The sequence below is a fragment of the Pseudorca crassidens genome, chromosome 4 (assembly GCF_039906515.1).
Source record: "Pseudorca crassidens isolate mPseCra1 chromosome 4, mPseCra1.hap1, whole genome shotgun sequence".
NCBI lineage: Eukaryota > Metazoa > Chordata > Mammalia > Artiodactyla > Delphinidae > Pseudorca > Pseudorca crassidens.
The window spans coordinates 68,958,933-68,983,546 of record NC_090299.1 but is presented as its reverse complement, the minus strand read 5'-3'; the positions used below and the strand labels follow the sequence as shown (position 1 = coordinate 68,983,546).

The 24,614-nt window shown below is 32.4% G+C and overlaps 1 protein-coding gene across 3 annotated transcripts in view; it reads left to right on the top strand.

The window, feature by feature from the left end:
- GABRG1 (gamma-aminobutyric acid type A receptor subunit gamma1) overlaps window positions 1–24,614 on the top strand; it is a 68,027-nt gene that overhangs the window by 14,758 nt on the left and 28,655 nt on the right. The window contains exons 2-3 of one of the 3 annotated variants that reach the window (XM_067735860.1): window positions 1,819–1,967; window positions 15,813–15,880. In XM_067735860.1, the coding sequence (XP_067591961.1) occupies window positions 1,819–1,967; window positions 15,813–15,880 (217 nt within the window). Of the gene's footprint in view, window positions 1–1,818; window positions 1,968–4,470; window positions 4,582–11,974; window positions 15,881–24,614 lie in introns of those variants that run through there. The other 2 variants (XM_067735861.1, XM_067735862.1) reach the window with 2 other exon arrangements.

Sequence of the window (24,614 nt, the reverse complement as noted above, 5' to 3'; positions counted from 1 at the left end):
ACAAAAAATCTGCTTGGTAGTGATGTATGTTACATGTATTCCATTAACCAAAGCAAATTGCAGGGCCAAACCTGAGTTTAATGGGACAGGGATGCATTGCAGAAAGGAGTATTTCAGGTCACATGACCAAGTTAGAAGTCAGTGGAGTGAAAAGAATAATTTTCTGACATGAAGAAGAGGAAAAATATTGAGAAGAATAATGTACTCCATTATCCATTAACTCTCCGTTAATAACTATCAATACAATTATTGTAAAGATAAAATGAGGTACAAATACTTACAGGTTAAGTTTTAATTTACAATGTTAATTTATATTCTTTAAAAGGATAAAGAGAGTGGATGCTAACTAAACTTATTGTGGCAATCATTTTACTATATATACATAGATCAAATCATTATGTTGTACACCTTAAACATATACAATGTTATATGTCAATTATATCTCAATAAAACTGAAAAATAATTTAAAAGGATAAAGGGGGTAAAGGCTGCATTAGCTAAGATGTTTAGGTTCACAGCAAAAGAGATTTGAATGAATAGTGTAGAAATATCAACTAAGGCTGTTAAGATAAACTTGAATATCTACTGTGGGAGGGAAGCTCATCTCTCAAATATATGTAAATAAATAATATAGATTTACCTGATTTTACCAGTATAAAAGTTTATATATACTTTTTCAGTGGAGGACTAATATTTACTAAAGTTGGATGTAAGTCTAGGTTGATCTCACTCAAATGAAGGTGGGGTTACTTACGGGTCATAAACAAAGTAGTTTGTTACTTTTGGTGGATTATAGATGAATATCTATGTTACTATATGTTTCTACCACAGTTCATAAGTAAGCTGAAACTTTATGCTTGTTAAACACACAGGCGTCACAGGAAGCATTAGCTATAGGACCAGGGTTTGAGTCTCAGTTTTGAAAATAAATGAGTTTGTGCTTTGGTTGATTCCCTACTGACTTGTTTCCTCATTTACAAAATAAAGGCAGTGGGTTATTTGATCCCTAAAGTCCATCTTCTAGTCCTAAAATGTGATAATCATGCTTTCCATATATATACACATATATATATGGAAAGCATGATTATATATATATATGTGTATATATAGAGACATGTATATATATACATATGTGTATATATATAATATGTATATATATGTATACGTGATTATATATATATGTATATATATGGAGAGTGAGTCAACCACTCATGATTTGGTAAGACAATCTTTGACAGAGTTCTTGGAATAGATGTCTGGGGTCTCGGTTCTTCTGACTTAAAAGGAAGAAGCATAGGTGTGTTCAATACTTTTTCCTTTTTTCTTTGAATCCTTCTTCACTCATCTTTCCTTAAGTCTTCTTTTCTACACGTGCATTTTAAAATACATTTTACCAGACTAATGATTACAACTTTTCCTGCACTTATTTACCTTTTAATTTTTATTTTAGGGTGTGGTGGTATAGAGTCACTTACGTATGGTTGTGCAGATTGTGTACCGCACAAATCTAGGGCCACTCCTCACATTATCAGTGCATAATCTCTATGGCCTTAAATGACAGTTGTGGGAGTGGCAAAACTTTATTACATTAATATTATACGATATTTTCTTGCACTGGATTCTTCATTTTTGAGTATTATTAAAACAGGACAGTTCATATGATGTAGGCCTTAGTCTTACTGAATGTAAAATATTTCGAATGCTTTTTTTCCCCTCTTATTATTCTCTTACATAATTAGAATAATCTTAAACTATTTTTTAAAATACACTACTTGGTTGAACTTTCTATTATACAATTTTTGTTTTTGAATTCTTTAGTGTTGATAAAGCAGATGATGAAGATGATGAGGATTTAACAGTGAACAAAACTTGGGTCTTGGCACCAAAGATTCATGAAGGAGATATAACACAAATTCTCAACTCCTTGCTTCAAGGCTATGACAATAAACTTCGCCCAGATATAGGAGGTAAGTTCGAGTAATCATTCTTGGATTTTGGTGACTGTGAAAGCCACATTTGCTGATGTTATTTTATCATATTTCATATTCCTTGAGTGTCCGATGTGTGTTAGAGACTGCGGGTTTGGCAATTATTATTTGGAATGGTACTGCTTTGAAAGCTTCACAGTTTGACGTGGGAAGAAAGACATCTAAACATTTTCGATGTAATTATTTTACAATTGCTACAACAGAGCAATTTTTGATAAAACTGCCTGAAAAACTAAGAGATATTTCATAAAAGGGAATATTTGAAAGGTACGTAGGAGTTCCAATTTTTTGCAATGCTGCACTGTTTTAGTTAATGTAGAATTATAAGCCTTGAGAGTATAATTAGTGTAGACAATCCAACATTGTTCTTCTTTGTCAAAATTGTTATTCTCAGTCCTGAGCATTTATGTATACATTTTACAAAATAAATAACCTCTAAGTTTCCCACTGCAATACTTTAAAACAAACAAACAAAATGTAAGTCAGCCAGATTTTTATTGGGATTGCATTAAATCTATAATCAATATAGAGAAATTGAAATGTTTACCATACTGAATTTTTACTGTACCAAATTCATGATCATCATATATTCTTCCACATATGTTCAATTTTTATTAATGTCTTCTGTAAAGAAGTGCTGAATATATTTTACTAGATTTAATTTTCTAACTTGAAGTTTTAATGTAAGTATAAATAGATTTTAAAAAAATTTTACTTTCTAAGTTTTTATTAGCAGTGTATAGAAATACAATAGATATTTTGCTAATCTACTCTGTCCTCAGCAGCCTTGCTAAATTGATCAACTTTATGTATTGTTATATTAATGTAGATTTTCTATAAACAGAGAGTAATGACTATTACCAATAATGACTACTTTGCCAATAGTGTTTATTTTGCAAATACTGAGCATTCTAATTAATTTTCAAAATTATACTTTTTTCATGACCTATTGCACTAAGACTAGAATCAGTGTTGAATAGTCCTGGTTTGTTCCTGATATCAGGGAAACCAGTCTATATTTCACTATTAATTATGATGTTTGATGTAAGCTTCTTTTTTTTTAAGATGCTCTTTGTAGTTCCTTTATCTTCTTATTTTGCTAGGGTTCTTTTTACCTCCCTACTTGTTCAAATGACTTCTGTGAACCTATTGAAACCATCATATTGATCATATTTTGCCCTTTATTCTACTAATTTTTTTTCTGTAACTAACTTTGGCTGATTTTTAAAACTTAAACAAAATTTGCATGTCTGTAATAAATGTTACTTAGCTGTGACATGGTAATATTTTTAAAATATCACTAGATTCAGTTTGATAATATTTAGTTTTGGAATTTTATATCTATGTTCATAAAGGGCATTAGCCAGTTATTTTATTTTCTGTAATGTCTTTTTCAGTTTTGGAGTCAATATTATGCTAGCATCTACAAATGAGCTATATTTCCCTCTCTTTTCATCTCTGAAAGAGTTACCTAAAATGGATTCTATTTCTCCCTTCAATATTTGGAAGAATTACTTGGTGAAGTCATGTTGGCCTAGAGTTTGTATTTTGGGAAAAAATTTTAGCAGTTCAATTACTTTATTAGTTTTGGTTAGTTTTCAAGGAGTTTAAATTTTAAAATTTACTTGAGTTAGATTGTTTCATAACATCTTTTACGATATTTTTAATGTTTTTAGGATCTGAGGGCTTTTCTCCTTCGCCATTCCTGATATTAGTAATCTATTCTTTCATTTATGAATAAATCTTGAAGGGCTTTAAAGTTTTTATTAGTTTGTCATAAAATCGAATTTTATCTTTGTCAAATTTCTTTGTTGAAAATTTTCTTAAATTTTATTATTTTACACTATTTTGTTTATTATTAATCTATTTTCCATGATTTAATTTTGTTTTCCTAGATTATTTTAATTATTTTTTCAAAATAAAATTTAGGCTTAATAAAATATTATCTATCCATGAAATTCCCAGAAATCTTTCAGCCATAATGTTAATATTTACATAATCATAGAACCATTATCTAAATCATTAAATTAATATTGATACAATACTATTAACTAATCTACAGACCTTATTCAAATTGTGGCAGATACCTCACTGACGTCCTTTTTTTCTGTTCAGAATCCCAACCAAGATCACACATTGCATTTTGTTCTCATGCCTCCATACTCTCCTCCAACCTGGTATAGTTTCTCAGTTTTTCTGTTTGTTTCATGAACATGATAATTTTAAAGTATACTGGCCAATGGAACGCCCCTCAATTTGTCTGATATTTTCATTATTGGGCTGTGTTTATGCATTTTTGCCAAGAACACCACAAAAGTGATATTTTGTGCTTTCAGTGTATTGTGTTAGGAGGCATGTGATGTTTATATATCTTATTACTGGTGATGTAAACCACACTTTCATTAAGTGTGGTTTCTTCCATGTTTCTTCACTGTGAAGTTTATTATCTTTCTTTTTGATTAATAAATATGTTGTGAGGAGATACTGCGCTGGGGAGAACTATGCAGATATTCTCAGCACACTTTTGTCCATTCCTCTGGTCTGTATCAATGATTCTTACCTGCAGGAGCATTACTGTGATGTTTGTCAAGTGGTAAGTGAATATTATCATCATTCCTTCTACACAAATTAATTGTAATTCTGCAGTAACTAGGATCTGTGACTTGTCCAATTGTTTATCTGTTCACTTATTTATTTACTCAGTGTAGACCTCTAGATATATGTCTTATCTTATAGTTTATTATCCTTTACCATCGTTTATTTTATTGCTCAAAATGAAAATTTGACAACTGGTATGTCCTATAATTTTATTTCTCTGTTCTTTTATGTTTCTATCATTTTCTGAGCATATCCTTACTTTCTAACACATAAAATTTTCCAGGCTCCTCTTGATCCAGCAATGGAATTCATCATTTCTCCAAGAACCCTGGTTCCTCTTTTTGTAGAATGGTATTTAGAAACCAAGATGTGAGCACCAGGTGTATTTCTTAATATTGGGTGTCATTGCTTCTTGACCTTCTCATTGGGCAGAAGGAGAAAATATATGTTCTACACACACATTCATAGGCATCTATATTTCTATGTCTATCCCTGTGTATATGTATTATAAACCAGAAGTCAATACTGACAGCCCTGTTTCCAATCCAAAGACAATAGGGTTCATTCTAACCTTTCCCTTTTCCTTATCTGTAATTTCTTTTTCCATCAGGGAGACACCTGGCTCTCATTTACCCATAGTATATTTTAGTATTTGTTCAATTCCAGTAAATACATAAAGTAATTCTATAATTTTAACACGTCTATAAAAAATTAACTAGAATAAAATATTCATATACATTTTTTTTTGCCTTTATATTTGCAGTATGTAATCAAAATACTGTTCCCAAAAGTAACTTAGGTTAGTTCTTTTCTTCCTTATCCCCATTCAATGTGGTTATGTTAACCATTTTATGACAGTTTCGTTTCCATGTTACTGGTTATATTCCACTTTGAATGGAATTCATCTATGTTTACTTTTAGCATTTGTATGATTTTATTTCTTTTACTTAATTCCCTGATGCATTTGAATTTTATTTCTGTGTATGGTGTAAAGTATGAATCTAATTTTTATCTTTTTCAAATGGCTTTTCTGTTGACTCAGCATGATTTATTAAAAAGTCAATCTTTGCTTCCATTATTTGAGATGTCAACTTTATCATATATTACATTTTCTTATGTACTTTTGTGATTTCTGTCCTTTCTATTCCATTCTTTCATTTGTTTTTCTATTTATTTGCCACCACACTATATTAACATTAGAGATTCAACAGTATTTTGAGACTAAAACATTTAGTATTAATATCTTATAAAGCTGGCCCCACCTCATATTTTCATTTTGTTTTGTTTTTCCTTTTCAGTTTTCCTGGCTATTGCGTGTCATTTAAAAAAAATAGGAGCTTTATTATCAACAAGTTTAGATACATTTAAAAAAGAGCTGTTGGTATTTTTATTGGGATTGCATTAAATTTGTAAATTAACTTTGGGAAAACTAACATCTTTATAACATTGAATCATCTAATATGGGAACATGGGCTGTCTTTCTAAATCTTCATGTTAATTTTGTATCTCTCTGGAATGTTTTAAGATTTACTCATAGATTTTTCATATTTCTTAAATTGAATCCTAAGTATTTAATTTTTTTCTCCTGTAAATATTTCCTCAACTCTAATGTCCTCTACCTGATTTCTGGTTTTGCATATCAATGTCATTGATTTATGAATGTTCATTTTATATCTTACTACCTTCCTGCTGCCTTACTGATTTTTTTTGTTAGTTTAAGCATCATGTGTTTTCAAAATATGCTATCATACCATATACAAAAAAGTATTTATTTTATTTACCAACTCATATGCAACTAATCGAATTATCTTGTCTAAAAGCATTATGTTGTTTCATTGTCAAACATGTCTAATATAATAATGAATAGTAGTGGAGATAATGGGTAATTTTGCCTCGTTTTAGTTCTTATGGAAATGACTCTAGTGTTTCTTCATATGAATATTCACATTAAGAACTTATCCCTTGATTTGCTTGATTTAGTTTTAAAATCAGGAATTGGTACTGAAATTTTTCAAAGACTTTTTCAACATTTCCGGAAATAATTTTGAGCTTTATTCTCTTTAAATCTATTAGTATGGTGTATAGTATTAATTGAAACAATTTGCATTCTGGACTAAAGCTTTCTTGGTCATGATATATTATAAACTTAATGAGGTATTGGATTCTGCTTGGTAATATATTATTTAGTATTTTGTATTGGTATTTATAAGTGATATTCATCTTTTATTTTTGAGTACTGTCTTCATTTGTTTTAGCCATCCTTTTACATTTGTTTCATGAAAAGGTATTTTCCTTCATTCTCAAAGGTGTAGCACTTTATCTGGGTGTTAGCATCATCTGACTTTTGGAAGTTTGATAGAATTCCATTATAAATTCATCCAGGTCTTGTGCTTTTTGGAAATAGTTAATCACTTTGATCACTTTGTTCTCCTATGAAATTTGGTCTGTTTGTGCTTTCTACTCATTTTTGGTAATCTGTATTTGCCTAGGAAAACTATCTCTTTTATTTAGGTTTTCAAGTTTATTTGCAAAGAAGTCTTCAAAGTAATTTCTTAGGATTAAAAAAAAACCCTTTTTCTGTTTCAATGTTTAGTTCCCATTTGTTATTTCCTATTTTATATTTTGTATTATTACCCCCTTTTTTCTGATCAAGAAAATTAAGAGAAGTGGATTTTTTCAGAATTTCCATTATTAATGAATGAGCTCTACTGTTTTTCTATTAACTACCTTGTAATTTCTACTTTGTCTTTATTATAACCTTCATTATATTTTATTTTGTTTTGCTTTTTCTTTTGAGTTGGAAATTTAATTATTTATTTTCCCTCTTCAATTTTTGGTGTGTTACTATCTGTATTTCCCTTTTTCTCCTGTAGATTTTGCCTCATAAAGGTAAATGCATTGTTATTTGGTGTATAAATATTTTGTGTTATATCTTCATAATGACTCTCATGGCTTTAAACATTAAAAAGTTGTTTTTACTGAGATGGTTAAATTGATGCCAATTACTTATCACAAGAAACAGAAATCTGTACTTCCATTTTACTCATCATAGTTCACTATTATTATTTGACACTCTCTTTTCTTTCAATTAATGTCAACTCCCTGAAGGTAGAAAGCATCCTATCCCTCATTGCTAAAACAATGTCTGAAACATAAATTATGTTCACTTAATATTTACTGAGTGAACTTTTTTGAATAGAACCTAGAGTGTATAATCTTTTAATTTCATGTGTAAGTATTTTGACAGTTGTTCTACTTCATGGATTTAGCATTTTACCTAAATTATTTCAGATCGAGATTTGGACTTTCAAATGCTATATACATCTGTGACATCACATTGTTTAATAGATTAGATGAGACATGTCCTAAGTACCTTGATAATTATACCATGCATAGCAGCATTTGTATCTGTGCACCTCAGATTATACACAATGAATTAGTTAATTGTTCACATGATTTGTAGGCATTCCTTTCTGTCCAAAATTTGTGTTAACATCTTTCTTCTTCATAAATTATGAAAACAAATTTAATCAATTTACTGAGGACTTATGAAATTAATAACGAATTAACATTAAAAGGCTTTGTAATTCTAGTAAAGCTTTAATTACTTTATGTTGAGTTTTCTTTTTTATTTCTTAACAACTTTTCAGGTAGAGTCTACAGCTTTTCAAACAATTTCAGTGATTTAAAGTTTGATCTAATCTAAAAAATTACTATCCCAATAGATTTAAAGCTATCCCTCTCCCAGGATAGATGATAGACATGTGACACTAGACAGGGACTTGGGGTGAGAAGGGGAGGATCTGCTTTTTTATTCCATCTGTTTAATTGTTCTAAGTTTCTAGTGATGGGAACACGCAGGAGATATGAAGAGTTAACTGGGTGCAGTTTGAAACTTTTGTCTTCTTAGTTTTTATTTCTTTTTGGGTTAACACCAAATGGCCCTTGGTACACTTTTGGAGAGGTAAACATATAAATAGTGAGGGTAGGAGGGTAGGAATAGAGTAGAAATGCTTTATGTTGTTGTTCATAGGCATTTTATACTGTTCAATTCCTTGACCTGGGGAATCTAGAGGCTTCTCTATATCTTCCACCTGCCTTAGCTCCTTTCATCAACAATCTAGTCTGGAGATATGTGCTGCTGGTGGCCAAAAAACTGGTAAGATGCCTCTGGTCCAGTTATCTTCCTTTGATGTGAATTGTACCCACAAGAAAATAAAATATCCTAGACATTCTAAAGAGTGGGTGTGCAGATACTCCATTACTTGTCTTTCTTTAAATCTCCTCTCCAACTTTTTTTTCCCCTGATCAGGTGTAGGAGTGGAAGCAGGTTGATAAGTCTGCTGTCTAAAGAGACATTAAACTACAGAATAAGACAGCAGTCTTTCATTCTCCTAAGAAGAAATTCCAAATAATTAAATTTACATATACTTAATATATATTATGTATATTAATAACAGTCATACATTTGTGAGTACTGAACACTTGAAATTGATTATTGACTATTGAGTACTTGAAATGTGGCTAGTATGGCTAAATTTCAATTAAATTTAATTAATTTCTATTTAAATGTAAGTAGTAATATGTACTGTGCAGAGTAGCATTTTATCTGTTCATCTCAGAGTATACATAATAAATGACTCAAGTCTCTCCAAAAAGTGATGTTGGGAAAGCTGGACAGCTACATGTAAATCAATGAAATTTGAACACTCCCTCGTACCATATACAAAAATAAACTCAAAATGGCTTAAAGACCTAAATATAAGACATGACAACATAAAACTCTTAGAAAAGAACATAGGCAAAACATTCTCTGACATAAATTGTAGCAGTATTTTCTTAGATCAGTGTCCCAAGGAAAAATAAATAAAAGCAAAAATAAACAAATGGAACCTAATTAAACTCAAAAGCTTTTGCACAGCAAAGGAAATCATCAACAAAACGAAAAGACAGCTTATGGGATGGGAGAAGATATTTGCAAACGATGCGACCAACAAGGAGTTAATATCCAAAATATACAAACAGCACATACAACTCAAGATTGAAAAAATAAACAACCCAATCAAAAAATGGGCAGAAGACCTATATAGACATTTTTCCAAAGAAGACATACAGATGGCCAAGAGGCAGATGAAAAGATGCTCATATCACTAATTATTAGAGAAATGCAAATCAAAACCACAATGAGGTATCACCTCACACTTGTCAGAATGGTTATCATCAAAAAGTCTACAAATAATAAATGCTGGAGAAGGTGTGGAGAAAAGGGATCTCTTGTACACTGTTGTTGGGAATGCAAATTGGTTCCTCCACTATGGAGAACAGTATGGAGGTTCCTTAAAAAAATAAAAATAGAGCTACCATATGATCCAGCAATCCCACTCCCTGGTACATACCCAGAAAAAACAAAAACCTAATTCAAAAAGATACATGTGCCCCAGTGTTCACAGCAGCACTATTTATAATAGCCAAGACATAGACACAACCCAAGTGCCCATCAACAGATCAGTTAAAGAAGATAAGATATATATATATGATATATATACATATATATAAATATATATATAAAGGAATATTACTCAGCCATAAAAAGGAACAAAATATTGCCATTTGCAGCAACATGGATGGACCTAGAGAATATTATACTTAGTGAAGTATGTAAGACAGAGAAAGACAAATACTATGTGATATCACTTATATGTGGAATCTAAAAAATAATACAAAGACTCTATATACAAAACAGAAAAAGACTCACAGGCATAGAAGACAAACTTATGGTTACCAAAGGGGAGAGAGAGGGAAGGAGGGACAAATTAGGAGTATGGGATTAACAGATACAAAGTACTATACATAAAATGTATAAAATAGATAAGCAACAAGGATTTACTATATAGCACAGAAAATTGTAATCAATATCTTGTAATAATCTGTAATGGAATATAATCAGAAAAAAATAACTGAATCACTATGCTGAACACCTGAAACTAACACAATAGTATAAATCAAATGTACTTCAATAAAACTTTGAAAACAAACAAATATGAATAATTATTAAAGTGATCTTTGTAGGCATTCTTTTCTGTCCAAAATTTATGTTAGTAGCTTTTCTAGCCATCTGTGTTAGTATCTACTAGCTAAGGTATTAGACAGCACAGTCTCAAGTATCTATTTATCCATATCTACCTTTTCTTCCATGTGTATCCACGTGTCTATTTGTCCATATGTGACCTAGGGAAGGAGATGGCAAATGCTAGTTGACATTCCTTGTTAGTAAGGCCTGGGAAGAAGCATCTGGACCCAAATATGACATCTTTGTGTTGAGAACCCCTGCTGTCTGTTCTAGGGCAATAAGACATAAGTCATAGTTCTTTCAAAATCTGTATAACTGCAATATCCATATCAGTGGGACTGTTTCTTTTTTAATACCATTGAGGGGCAGTAAGAAAAGACCATTAATCTTATTTTCCAGGATTAGAGTTTTTGACTGACTTAAATTAATTTTAATATCCAAGGTGACCAAAAAGCTACATATTATGCTAAAGATATCTTAGACTATTGGAATACAGCATGGTTAAAAATAAGTATGAAGAAAATATTTTTAAAATTCATTTTAGTTTATATCTTCTGATTGATAACCAATTACCCACCCAGAGTGAGCTCTCTTCGGTTTTGCCTTAACTACGTGGAAACTCGATGTTGAGCTCACTGTTTTTTTCTTTCTTTCTCTTTTCCTTCCTCTTTGTATTTTCTGGATTACTAAGTTGCCTGGAATGTCTATTTCTATATACTCACTTGCACTAGGAGTTTACTTATATTCTGGTGAGATACTTAAAGCAAAGTACTTAGAAGTCACAGCACAGAAAGAGGCCTTGCAAAAATAACTCAGTGTCCTCTTTACCTGTCTTCCCTCTATCTATCAAAAATGTAATTTGCTGTGGCAGTACATGCTTTTCTAAGTCATTGTTGTACTATCACAAAAAACAGATCTTTGATCTCTGTGTGTATTGATGAATTAAACATAGTGTGCCCACTTTCTAAACATCATTTAATAAGCTTGGAATAGCAATTTTCTTTTAGCTTCATTTTCCTACTTTTTAATTGAAGTATGGTGTTTTCCTTTTTAAATATCACTAAAATCCTGCAATTGGACAAACCTTCTACTGAGAAAATCATAAAGCCAAGAAAGTACTTACTCAATTACTAAGAATCCTGTATTTTAAGTGATTTCACCCAAAAGTATTGTTCATAGCATGAATCAATGAAAGCAGTAATAAGTCATTATTAAGGAACAATTACAGATTTCTGTTGTTTTCCTTTTTATATTTCGAAGCATATAAGCACTAGCTGTAGTCTCAAAATTAATCTGAAATATTTTAATTCACTTTCAGGTTTATTCTACGTCGTGTTTTGGGGATGAAGTTTAAAGGATTGGATCAAATGATAGCACCTGCAAGTTATAAAATGATACACATAACAACTCAAAAAATGCTCATAGTTTGCAAATATATGTTCATTGTGTAATTTATTGAATATCTTCTGTGAATAGCAATGTTCTACGCTGGAATTACTGATGTAATATATCTTTTGTCCCATCTCAGAAGAACTTGATGTATGCGCATCATGAAATAGTGTGGCTCAAGCCCTAATGCCAGAGTTAATATTTTTGTAACATACATATATTTGCCTTATAGTTAGGTAAGGAAATGTTGATATCAAGAAACCAGGACTGATCACTCATATCTACATCTTTCTCTACTGTAAAATGTGAAAAGTATGTCCTGTAAATAAAAATGTCCTCAAGAATATTACTCAGCCATAAAAAGAAACAAAATTGAGTTATTTGTAGTGAGGTGGATGAAACGAGAGTCTGTCATACAGAGTGAAGTAAGTCAGAAAGAGAAAAACAAATACCATATGTTAACACATATATATGGAATCTAAAAAAAACAAAAACAAAAACAAATGGTTCTGGAGAACCTAGGGGCAGAATAGGAATAAAGACGCAGACGTAGAGAATGGACTTGAGGACACGGGGAGGGGGAAAGGTAAGCCGGGACGAAATGAGAGAGTGGGATGGACTTATATATACTACCAAATGTAAAATAGATAGCTAGTGGGAAGCAGCCACATAGCACAGGGAGATCAGTTCAGTGCTTTGTGGATAAGGAGGGTGGGAGGGAGACGCAAGAGGGATATATGTATATGTATAGCTGATTCACTTTGTTATAAAGCAGAAACTAAGACATCATTGTGAAGCAATTATACTCCAATAAAGATGTTAAAAAAAATCATTTAGTTCTTGTTATAAGCGGTGTTCAGCCCCAAGTATCATGCAATAGAGAGCAGGCACTCAGTTTTTGTTGATTTATCAGATGAACTGAAAAAGTCTAATCAGATAAGACTGGTACATTGCACTTAATTGCTTATAACTGTTAATAAATATACTAAATGAAACTAATAAACCTATTGTTATTAATTGACTTTCATAAAAACCACTCTGTAAATCTAGTTATATTTAGCTTAATTATATGATATTTATTGGTTACAATTCATAGCTAGTCAAACATAAATGGCAAATGATTAAAGCAACTCATCTCAGAAGTCATCAGCTTAGGTTAAGCTATATAAGTTAAGCTATATAACCTTCTATAAGTCATAGAACCTACTTTTATTTAAGAAATCTAATTGTTGGCTACTAGATCGAATTACATTGTCATGTAACATGTAAATCTAGAAACCTATAGTTTTGCATACTAAAACTATTTCTAACAAATCCCATTTATTTTTCTAGCTAAGAAAATATGTATGTCATGTAATAAAATATTTGCTTGAGGTAAAACAAACTAAATAAATACTGTATGTTTTTCTAAGTGTAGGGCTTTTTATAATTTCAAAGATTAAAAATAAATATGGTTTTAAAATAATACAGGCACTGTTTTCCAAAATGCCTCAAGTTTTCCATGGAAGCTTACCAGCCTGGAAGCTCTGACAGACTAAAAGTTACTAAGATAGGGAGACTTGAGACAGGATAGGGACTCAGACAGGCAGATTCAGCTATGTACTAGAGGAGGGGGTTCATCCTGCGAGGTCTAATATAGTGCCTGCATTGTAAGAGTGGTAAGTACTGGGCCAGAAAGGGAAATCACATAAACTTATCCAGAAAGGATAACTGAGTATACAGTACTGGAAACATGCTTACTTTAGCATAGAAACTTTCAGGCTACAAGGTGGTTTTTCTGCTTTATTTTATTTGTATTATCTCTATGTAAATCTCCATGAGATCTATGACAGATTTTCTTCTCACAATGTCTTTTTCCCTTCCTGTCTTTTTTATGAAACCTTTATATGCATTCCTCAACAAGTATTTGCTGAATCAGTAAATGAACCCTTTATGCTTTATATGGCAGGGGGGGTAGGGAGTAAAAAGAAACTATGTGAAAATGTTTTTCATAGTGAACAAAAAAATCTCATGAGTATAAGTTATCATCATTATGGTAAATCTCATTATAGCAAGCCAAAAATACCTGACAAAGGTTCAAAGCCCAAATCACAATCAAATATGCACTATTGCAGATAGTAGTTAATCATATCATTCGATTAACTTTAAAAGGCTGACCTGTGCTGCACATTTTGATAGAATATAAGAATACAGCATATACCATTTAAACACTAACTTGGAAAACACAAATGGTTACGTACAAAACACAACAGATGAAGTCCACAGGGATGGCTGTACAATATATTCTAAGAATTAGATGAAAATACACCTTTCACTGGAACCAGCTATAAACAACCCAAAGGAATTTTGTTAACAAGAGAGGAAGGAGGTGTGAACAAATTTAATGAAGCTCCTCACAAGAATCAGACCTGGATGTAGACGCTTCAGATCTGTCACCTCCTTTAATCATCATAACTATGCTTCAAGCTCTAGTGTGTGCCGAACTAGCTTATACTGGCTCACAATAACCACTCATTATATATCGTTCCGACTCTGTATTCAGTGACTTCACACTGGTGTCTTTAAATCTTTCATTGTGGGAGTATTTACAACATTGAAATCAGCAAAAGGTACAAATCGGGGCTTGTTTTCTCCCAGTCCAAGAGCAAGTTTGTTAACATTTGCTAGCACATCATGATATGCACTAAGTAGGATAACATAACAATGTTTAGGCTCTAAAATCCATCTAATCCTAAAATCCTATGACTATTGCAGAGAAAATTACCTAGCATTTTTAACTGAATAAACTTCCTTAGTTTTAATGGATGATTTAGACAGTTTTAGGCTGTACACTGGGAGGTTTTTAGTCAAAAATGGTAATTTTTAGTTACATAATTTATTTGTGAAATGAAATTGTTGTTGTGTTTATATAATGGGCCATGCTTCCTCATTTAATAATGAGAATGTTTTATTCTTGAAAGTGTAAAATAGTAATAGTTATTAAAATTTATTTAAATAAGATTTATTTAAGACAACCTATGATTATATCTTTGACCATTCTTTTTCTTTTTTTTTAACATCTTTATTGGAGTATAATTGCTTTACAGTGGTGTGTTAGTTTCTGCTTTATAACAAAATGAATCAGCCATATGTATACATATATCCCCATATCTCCTCCCTCTTGTGTCTCCCTCCTAGCCTCCCTATCCCACCCCTCTAGGTGGTCACAAAGCACTGAGCTGATCTCCCTGTGCTATGCGGCTGCTTCCCACTAGCTATCTATTTTACATTTGGTAGTATATATAAGTCCATGCCCTCTCTCACTTCGTCCCAGCTTACCCTTCCCCCTCCCTGTGTCCTCAACTCCATTCTCTATGTCTGTGTCTTTATTCCTGTCCTGCCCCTAGGTTCTCCAGAACCATTTGTTTTTATTTTTGTTTTTTAAGAGTCCACATATATGTGTTAGCATATGGTATTTGTTTTCCTGTTTCTGACTTACTTCACTCTGTATGACAGACTCTAAGTCCATCCACCTCACTATGAATAACTCAATTTCATTTCTTTTTATGGCTGAGTATATGCCACATCTTCTTTATCCATTCATCTGTTGATGGACACTTAGGTTGCTTCCATGTCCTGGCTACTGTAAATAGAGCTGCAATGAACATTGTGGTACATGACTCTTTCTGAATTATGGTTTTCTCAGGGTATATGCCCAGTAGTGGGATTGCTGGGTCGTATGGTAGTTCTGTTTTCAGTTGACCATTCTTTATATTGGTATTTTGCAGTGAGGCCCACAGTAATTGAAACTGATGTTTACGTGAACAGCATTGGACCAGTTGATCCCATAAATATGGTAAGTAATGAATATTAAAAATAGTTATCTGGCATAGAGTTCTGGAGTATATATATACCACAATAATAGAAAGAATATGTGAATAATTTCTGATAACTAATTCTGAATGAGTTCAGGGCAACAGATGCAATTAGTGATTCGTTGGTTGTACATAGGCTGACTCCAAGGTATAGAGATGATTTTGCAGATGGTAGAGTCATTTTTTGAGATAGGGAATATAGCCATATGTGCCCTCAGATGCTGAAGGCACATTCAGGAGGAACCGTCCAGTAATGATTTGGATTTTAATTTCCAGGAAGAAGTTATGACTGGAAATAGATGTAAATTGGGGAGGGAAGAGTGCAAGCAGTATAAAATATAGCTTAAAGCCTCAATAAATGATCCAAGGAAGATGCAGATTAAGGGGAACACAGATCTGAGAATCAGATGGTATTTATAATGAGATCAATGCATGTAAAATACAGGTGGAAGAAAGAGAAATGCAGAAAAGGGACATACTCAGAAAAGTCAGAGGGTAGGAGAAGAACCAGGGAGAAGATGATATTGTATAATCTGAGGAAGAAAAGAGAATGGAAAAGAAGGAACTAATAATCAGTTGTCAACATACATGAGAATCCAGTGATAAATGGAATAAATTGGGCCCACTGGTGTTGGTTATATGGTACTGGTTATCTCTGTTAGGTGAAATTCAGTGGAAAAGTGAAAGAAAGAAAATAACAGCTGAATCATACGTCTCTCCTCCATCCTCAAAATTGGTTTCCTATCCAACTTCTTGTCACAGAGCTAGAAATATGGGTTCTGCAGTGATAGACATGCAATCATGTGTGGATTTCAAGGTGATGGTGAGTAAGTGGGAATGCAGGTTAATTTTATGAACTACTATTTTGAGAAACTTGACTTAGAAGAGAATGAGGTAAGAGTTTGGTGGTAGAGAAGGAAGAGAGTAAAAGAGAAATATGAGCAAGAGAGAATATGAGAAAATGTCAAGGAAAGGTCATTTAGGATGGAAAATGGAAAAGTCTGTAACTATGCTTATACACAGAATAAACAGTTTTCATTACCATTTGAAAGACATAATTAATAACTCCAATATAACCCACAGACATTATTTAAAATAGGTTGAAAATGTGCTGTTCCAAACCCTAATGATCCCATTTCTGTGAGTCAAACTACTTGGTCCCATTCAATGAGCTCAATCATGTTTTATGTTCATCTCCTCTGATTTGGTCACCTGTGTTACTCTCTCAGGCTGCCGTAACAAAGTGCCAGAGACTGCTTGCTGAAACAACAGACATTTCAGACATTTATGTCTCCAGTTCTTAAGGACAGAAGTCCAAATCAAGGTGTCAGCAACTTTGCTTTCTTCTCAGGCCTTTCTCCTTGGTTTGCAGATGGCCACCTTCTCACTGTGTCATTACATGGGCTTCTTCAGTGCATGTGTTTCCCTGGTGCTCTTTGTGTATCCAAATTTTCCCTTCTATAAAGACAGCAGTCAGATTGGATTTGGGTCCACCCTAAAGACCTCATTTTAACTTAATCATCTATTTAAAGGCCCTATCTTCAAATATAGTCACATTCTGAGGTACTGGGGGTTAGGGCTTCAACATATGAATTTTGGGAGGACAGCATTTAGCCCATAACACCATGCAAAGATAATTCTCTAACCCTTTGATGATTTTTCTCCCTAACTTCATTTATTCATTATCACAATAAATTGTCTCTTTATTACTGATCTTAACCACTTTATGCCTGAATAACCATCATTATATACTTGTCTGTGTCTGCTTATTCTTATAGTATTACAGCCGTGCTCAGTTTTTCTCTTACTCAATATGATGTTCACATGATTGTCATTAACTTTCACAGCTGCCTATATTGATTACCGTACTGACAGCATTTTGGTCACACCATAATGGACATCTGTGTTGCCTTAGTGCAAATAAATACGAACTGGCTTGGGATAAGTTGAATTTGAGAGTCTGAAAATAGGAGCCAACTGTCAGGAGAAAGGGCTGGAGCAACTATTTTCCAGGGATTAGCTAAACCTCCGAGGAATTGGAAAAGCAGTGTTAAAGTAAAGAGAGAAGGAAAAAGAAACAAATATCAGACCTTGAGGAACATATATTGGGTTGGCCAAAATGTTCGTTCATTTTTTCCTGTAAGATGGCTCTGGTAGCTCTTAGTTGTCTTTAATTTGAAACAATTTTGTTAGATTGTATTGTGACAGCTATCATATCGGCATGCATTTAAAAAAAAAACTTACCAAATTGATGAATTTTTGTGTAGCCATTTTAATACTGAAGGTGGAAGAAAAAAAGCAACATTTTTGGCATATTACGCTTTATTATTTCAAGAAAGGTAAAAATGCAACTGAAATGCAAAAAAAGATTTGTGCAGTGTATGGAAAAGGTGCTGTGACTGAACAAACCTGTCAAAAGTGGTTTGTGAAGTTTCGTGCTGGAGATTTCTCTCTGGACAATGCCCCACGGTAGGGTAGACCAGTTGAAGTTGATAGGGATCAAATCAAGACATTCACTGAGAACAATCAACATTATACCACGTGAGAGAATAGCCGACATACTCAAAATATCCAAATCAAGCATTGGAAATCATTTGCACCAGCCTGGTTATGTTAATCACTTTGATGTTTGGGTTCCACATAAGTTAAGTGAAAAAAACCTTCTTGACCGTATTTCTGCGTGTGATTCTCTACAGAAACGTAATGAAAACTTTCCGTTTTTAAAACAAATTGTTGCGGGCGATGAAAAGTGGATACTGTACAATAATGTGGAACAGAAGAGATGGTGGGGCAAGTGAAATGAACCACCACCAACCACACCAAAGGCCGGTCTTCATCCAAAGAAGGTGATGTTGTGTACATGGTGGGATTGGAAGGGAGTCCTCTGTTATGAGCTCCTTCTGGAAAACCAAACAATTAATTCCAACAAGTACTGCTCCCAATTAGATCAACTAAAAGCAGCACTTGACGAAAAGCATCCAGAATTAGTCAATGGAAAATGCATAATCTTCCATCTGGATAACACAAGACCACATGTTTCTTTGATGACCAGGCAAAAACTGTTACAGCTTGGCTGGGAAGTTCTGATTCTTCTGCCATATTCACCAGAGACTGTACCTTCAGATTTGCATTTATTTCGGTCTTTACAAAATTCTGGAAAAAATTTCAATTCCCTGGAAGACTGTAAAAGGCACCTGGAACAGTTCTTTGCTCAAAAAGATTAAAAGTTTTGGGAAAACGGAATTATAAAGTTGCCTGAAAAATGGCAGAAGGTAGTGGAACAAAAGGGCGAATACATTGTTCAATAAAGTTCTTGGTGAAAATGAAAAATGTGCCTTTTATTTTGACTTAAAAAACCAAAGGCACTTTTTGGCCAACCCAATATATTTAAGGACCTGAAAGATGAAATTGAGGTAGTAAATTAAACAGCATAGTTGGCAAGAAAATGAAGATAAAGCAAGGGAAGAGAAAGTTTCAAAGAGTGTTTTAGTATTACTTCTACCCCAAACAAATTTGTATACAACCTCTTGGTTTTTGTAAAGATAAAGCATTCTATATACCTGTGTGTATTGATTTAACATTATGCAAATATAAGATTTCATAAAGTAATGCCTTACTAAAATGTTAATTTTCTCTTTAAAAAAATCATAAAATATTCAGTCTCTAATTAACCAATACTTAGATAAGCCCATTTGGGCATGTGGAAGTCTAAATTTTCCTGCATTGCATATGTTTTATTTGGGGGCTTTTGTTTTCAATTTGAATGAATTCATTAAAGAAAAATGTGGTCATTAAAGAAGAAGTAGAATTCAAGACTGAATTAGTATTCCAGAAATATTTTGACAAGAATGGCTATCAAGAGGCTTCTATGATAATCTTCGTATATAAAAGTTTCATGGTATTAAATATTTAGTTTTCCCAGTGGGGCAAATTAGACACTTGTAACCTTGGACAGTGATAGTTTTTTAAAAAAGCTAATTAAGTGAAATTACTATTAAAATTGGTGATACTAAAGCACGTATAAGAAAAAAAAACTGTGGAATATTTGATAGTGTTTATTAAAAGAGAAGCATTGTCATACTAGGGATTAAGGAACAGTTTACATAGAAGACTATTTTAACTAAACAATGCAGGAAAATTAGAATTCAGTTATTATAAAATGAACAAAATTGTTTTGACTGTGAGTGTAATAAAGCAAGCAGACCTGAGTGTAATTAAGCAAGCAAGTGTTTTTTCCCTCTTTACACATACAACTTAAGTTACTGATAAGGAACAAAATTAATACATAGGTTTAATGTTTTTATTTTTTCAAATGAGGCAAAATTTTGGTGCAAAATGGTTGTTTCATTTTAAGCTTGGCTACATAAAATAGTATCTGTAGATTACTGATAAGGCCTAAAGCAGTATCATTCTACAATAGGATATGTCTTTCTTTTCTTTTCTTTTTAAATCCAGGGTTAGATTAATGGCTTCAATCCTGGTGCCACTGTCAAAAAATAGATATTTAATAATTGCATGTTGAAAGAATGAATAAATCAATAAATAGATCGTTCCTATAATTTCTATTTTGAGAATGTAAGTGCAAAGTGAATAACAGATGCACTAATGAAGATTGAAAAATTAACTTGGAAAGAGGCTGTTCAACTATGCATCTCTAATTAAAACTATCTAATTGTAAACAGAACAGAAATATACAATCAAAACTGAAGGCAAAAAATGTTAATAGAGGTTATTAGACTGGAATTAAAGTATTTAACCTCTTAATTTTTCAGGTTTTGAGAAGATTATGTATTTTCACTCTTTCAAGTAAATGTGTCAGGATAATTAAACAATTGCACTTATCCTCTGGTAGCAAATACAACATTCAAGGGTTATAGCGATTCTCTGAATCAAGTCAAAATCAATGAAAGCTCCAGGGAATCCAAGATGATATTATAGGTATATAACACAAGGGGAGTAAGTAGAAAACAATTATAATTGAAAATTCCAGGTATAATTTGGACATGGGTTTATTCATAGGAACTGGTACACCATTATATAGTCCAATATTTAAGAGATTATCAATATACGCATTTTGAAAGTGTCAGACCAGAGAGATAAACAGCTATAAAAAACTGTTCAAGAACAAGATCTCATTTCATGTCTGTAGAACTTAAGTTTATACCATCCTAACTGCCAGGGTCAGAGGTCACATGGTCTTAGAATATGCTTCCGAAGCTGAATAGATTCTTCCAGCGTGAAATTGCGATTGGTTTTGGTAATGGAGACAGGGATGAAGAGTGAAAACACAAATTATGAGGAAGGCAACTTATAAAGGAGCCAGGGCACAAGCTGGGCTAGACTCCAAAGTAACTACCTGCTGGAGATGACAATGCTGGGGAGAGCAGTACACAAATAGGATTAAATTAATTTAGCAAAAGACAAGTTGTTTTCTTTCTGTCCAGTATAGAAATATTTAACAATAATGCCCCTTTTCAGACTCCTTTTACAAGAAAAGGAAAATCCAACTGCTCCCTATAAAAGAAAAAATATTCTTTAAAAGCGTAGATGGAACTACGAAAGTTAAAAACATTAATCATTATTGTATGGAAATACAGTACAGGATATAAGAGATTTTCCCAGAAACCAAATTTTGTTCTATCATTCAAATGGAATGGCCAAGCATCAAATGTGTGTATAGGGGGTGAGGTATAGTTAAATAATCTATTTGAGAATGGTGAGAACTGAAGTTTAATATTTTTTATTTTCCCTTATTTTATCAGACTTGTTTTTGACAATAAACTCCCTAGACATATAACTTGGGTTTAAACATTCTAGATATACTGAGAAAGCTGGTGCTCAGAGAGAATTTTTTTCTCCATGAATTTCTTGCAAGGAGCACATTTCTTCAGCATGGTTCATACAATAGGTGCTAATGTTCATAGGTTCATCTTTCCATCTCTCTTTGTCTCTGTCTCTGCCTTTCTCTCTCTCTCTCTCTTCCCTCTCATTCCTCTCCTTCCTTTTCTCTCTTTTTTATTCCTACTGCTTCCAGATTTAAGGAAATAAAGCCTCAAGCATAGCTTCTACATATCAAATTAACCGTGTTTTTTCCTCTTACTATATTAACAGGAAACGGTCACTCCTTGCCAGCTATATTATTTTTAGGAATTATGAAACAGCAAACACATTAAGTTTATTTGTTTGGTTTGTACAATATTTTAAAGTTTGTTGCCATAGTTTTAATTTCTTTTCTTTTGCATATTATGTTAAGATTTATTGTTTTCATTAAATACTCTAAAATCTATTTCTTTTCACAGGCTTTATTTTAAAATAATATAGAATTTAGGTAAGTTTTGATTCAACACTAGCAGAGGTAAAATTAAAAATTATAAATAAATATTATTTTCAACTCTGTACTTCTTTGATCCAGAATGCTCACTTGCCCCATGAATAGGAAGTTAAAGCTCTTAGAATAAAGAAATTAAAATAACCTCTGAACCTCCAAAAATTATTAAAATAATTTTACTATTTCTTGAGTTGAAAAAAAACACATTTAAATTTTTATTTTATGGTCTTATTTGTCTTTTATTTATGTAAGACTTGAATTGCGAAAGTTGGTACATTGGTTACTAAGTTAGAATATATATGGCCTCTTTCCTTTGGAGAAGTATAAAACCTAGTGGGGAAGATGTCTAAAAAATAACAAATTAGATCGATACAGAAGAGGAAGGGCCAGGAAAGTTCTGTGTATGAACCCATACATATTTTAAGTTGCAAATGGTGACCCTATGCTATTTTATTTCTAAAAATCTTTCATTAAAATAGGATTTTTTTTTCCTTATTATAAAAGAAATACATGACCAATATTGGAAAATTAGAAATTCCATTTAGGCAAAAGAAAAAATTAATATTCTAGATTATGATTATCCAGTGGTCACCATTGTTAACTACCATTTTAATAACTTCATGTACATAGTTTTCCCAAATGTTATACTATTAATATTATACACATTTTTATAACATTGTGTCTTTCTACTTATTATATCATGACTGTTATTCCACTTAACTACTTTTTAAAAATATCATTAAATGTTGCATGGTATTAGGGGATGTATTTGTACCATAATCTATCTAGTAATACATTATCTAACATCTTGGTCAGATTTTGGAGGTGTCTATATTGAATTCTTTTTTAATGATCTGCCTCCTAGGTTAGTTACAATTTTGAGTCCTTCATGAATTAGTAGATAGAGAATGTTGTAGAATGGGACTGTACTTCTTGGTTGTTCTGCCCTCAGGCTAGGATTAGGGGGAAAGTTCTGCCAGAATAAGGACCTAATCATACATGTGATTAAAAGGTAGGTAGCCTTGCTTCCTGCCTAACTGATTCAAGGCACTATTTCATTTGTCAAATGTTATAGATGATAATAAATATATCTTATGAGTATACATTTTTCACTTCTTTGTTTAAAATCAAATTATATGAGTTACATGGTACCTACCAAGGGTTTTCAATGATAAACTCAAAGTTATTAGGCAACCGCTTTGATTGCTTCACTTCTTAATAGAAAATTTATTTACAAGAGGAGAATGACAAACGTTAATACGTTGCTAATAATACTCTTTTTAAAAAAAAGAAAAACAATGAATATCTAAGAAAAAGCAATTTAGCACATATGGTGATAATTAACATGGCCTAAGATAACTTCAGAGGGATAATATTTCACCATTTTTGAAGATTACATTTAAAATTCTGTTGAGGTACATTTATCAGTTGAAAAAGTTTTCTTAAATACACACACACATAAACACATGTTCTCAAACAGTGTTTATATATAGAAATTTTATTTAAAGAGATGACAGGTTATACTGTACAGTTTGAGGAATTCTGTACAAATCTCATCTATGGATTTCTCTCTCTCTCTAACTCTCTTTATTTCTTTTACTTTTACCTTTTCTTTTGGTCAGGAAACCTAGTTATTGGATAGAAATGCCTTGAGGAAGTGATAGAATTTTAAGTCGAAATTTTCCAAACTTTTAGAAACCCAAACTGCATTTAAGAAAAATGCAATTTTTCAGTATTGCTTTATGAGATTCTGATTCAGTAATCTGGGATGGGGACCTAGAATCAGAATTTTGAAAAATGCTCTTTGGGGACTTCTGGTCAACCAGTTTTGGCAGCCACTGGCTTGAGCCATTTTCAACTATAAATTTAGCAGGAATTAGGTGGGATTAAATTAAAATAACAAAGATGCCTATAGATCAGAAGTATTTTTATGAGAATGGGTCACTGGACAACACCATGTCCACTGTAGCCTTTATTCTTGTTTATGGAACAAGATCACCAAACCTTAGAGATGGGAAAGATCAGAATGATAATTTCGCATAGTGCCCTGATTTTTCCAGTGAGAGAGAGTAAAGGACATAGTCAGCACCCTACTCTAAGAAGTCACATAACTGGGACTCTGACATGATTTCCTGACTCCACCCAACCAGTAATTCTTTAGATTACATCATAATGTCTCACTACACACACTAACTACAACACACTTTGGATGTATTAGTATTAGTCATTGTTTATCTGAAAAGTATTTACAATTATGTACATAATTAAAGACAACGCCCTACCTCCTACTCAGTTGTGTTATTTTTATATTTGTTTCAGCCCAAAGTCTTTAAATAATGTACTAAAGTTTTAGGTTTTAGATTGGCAGTGAATTTGAACTCACATCA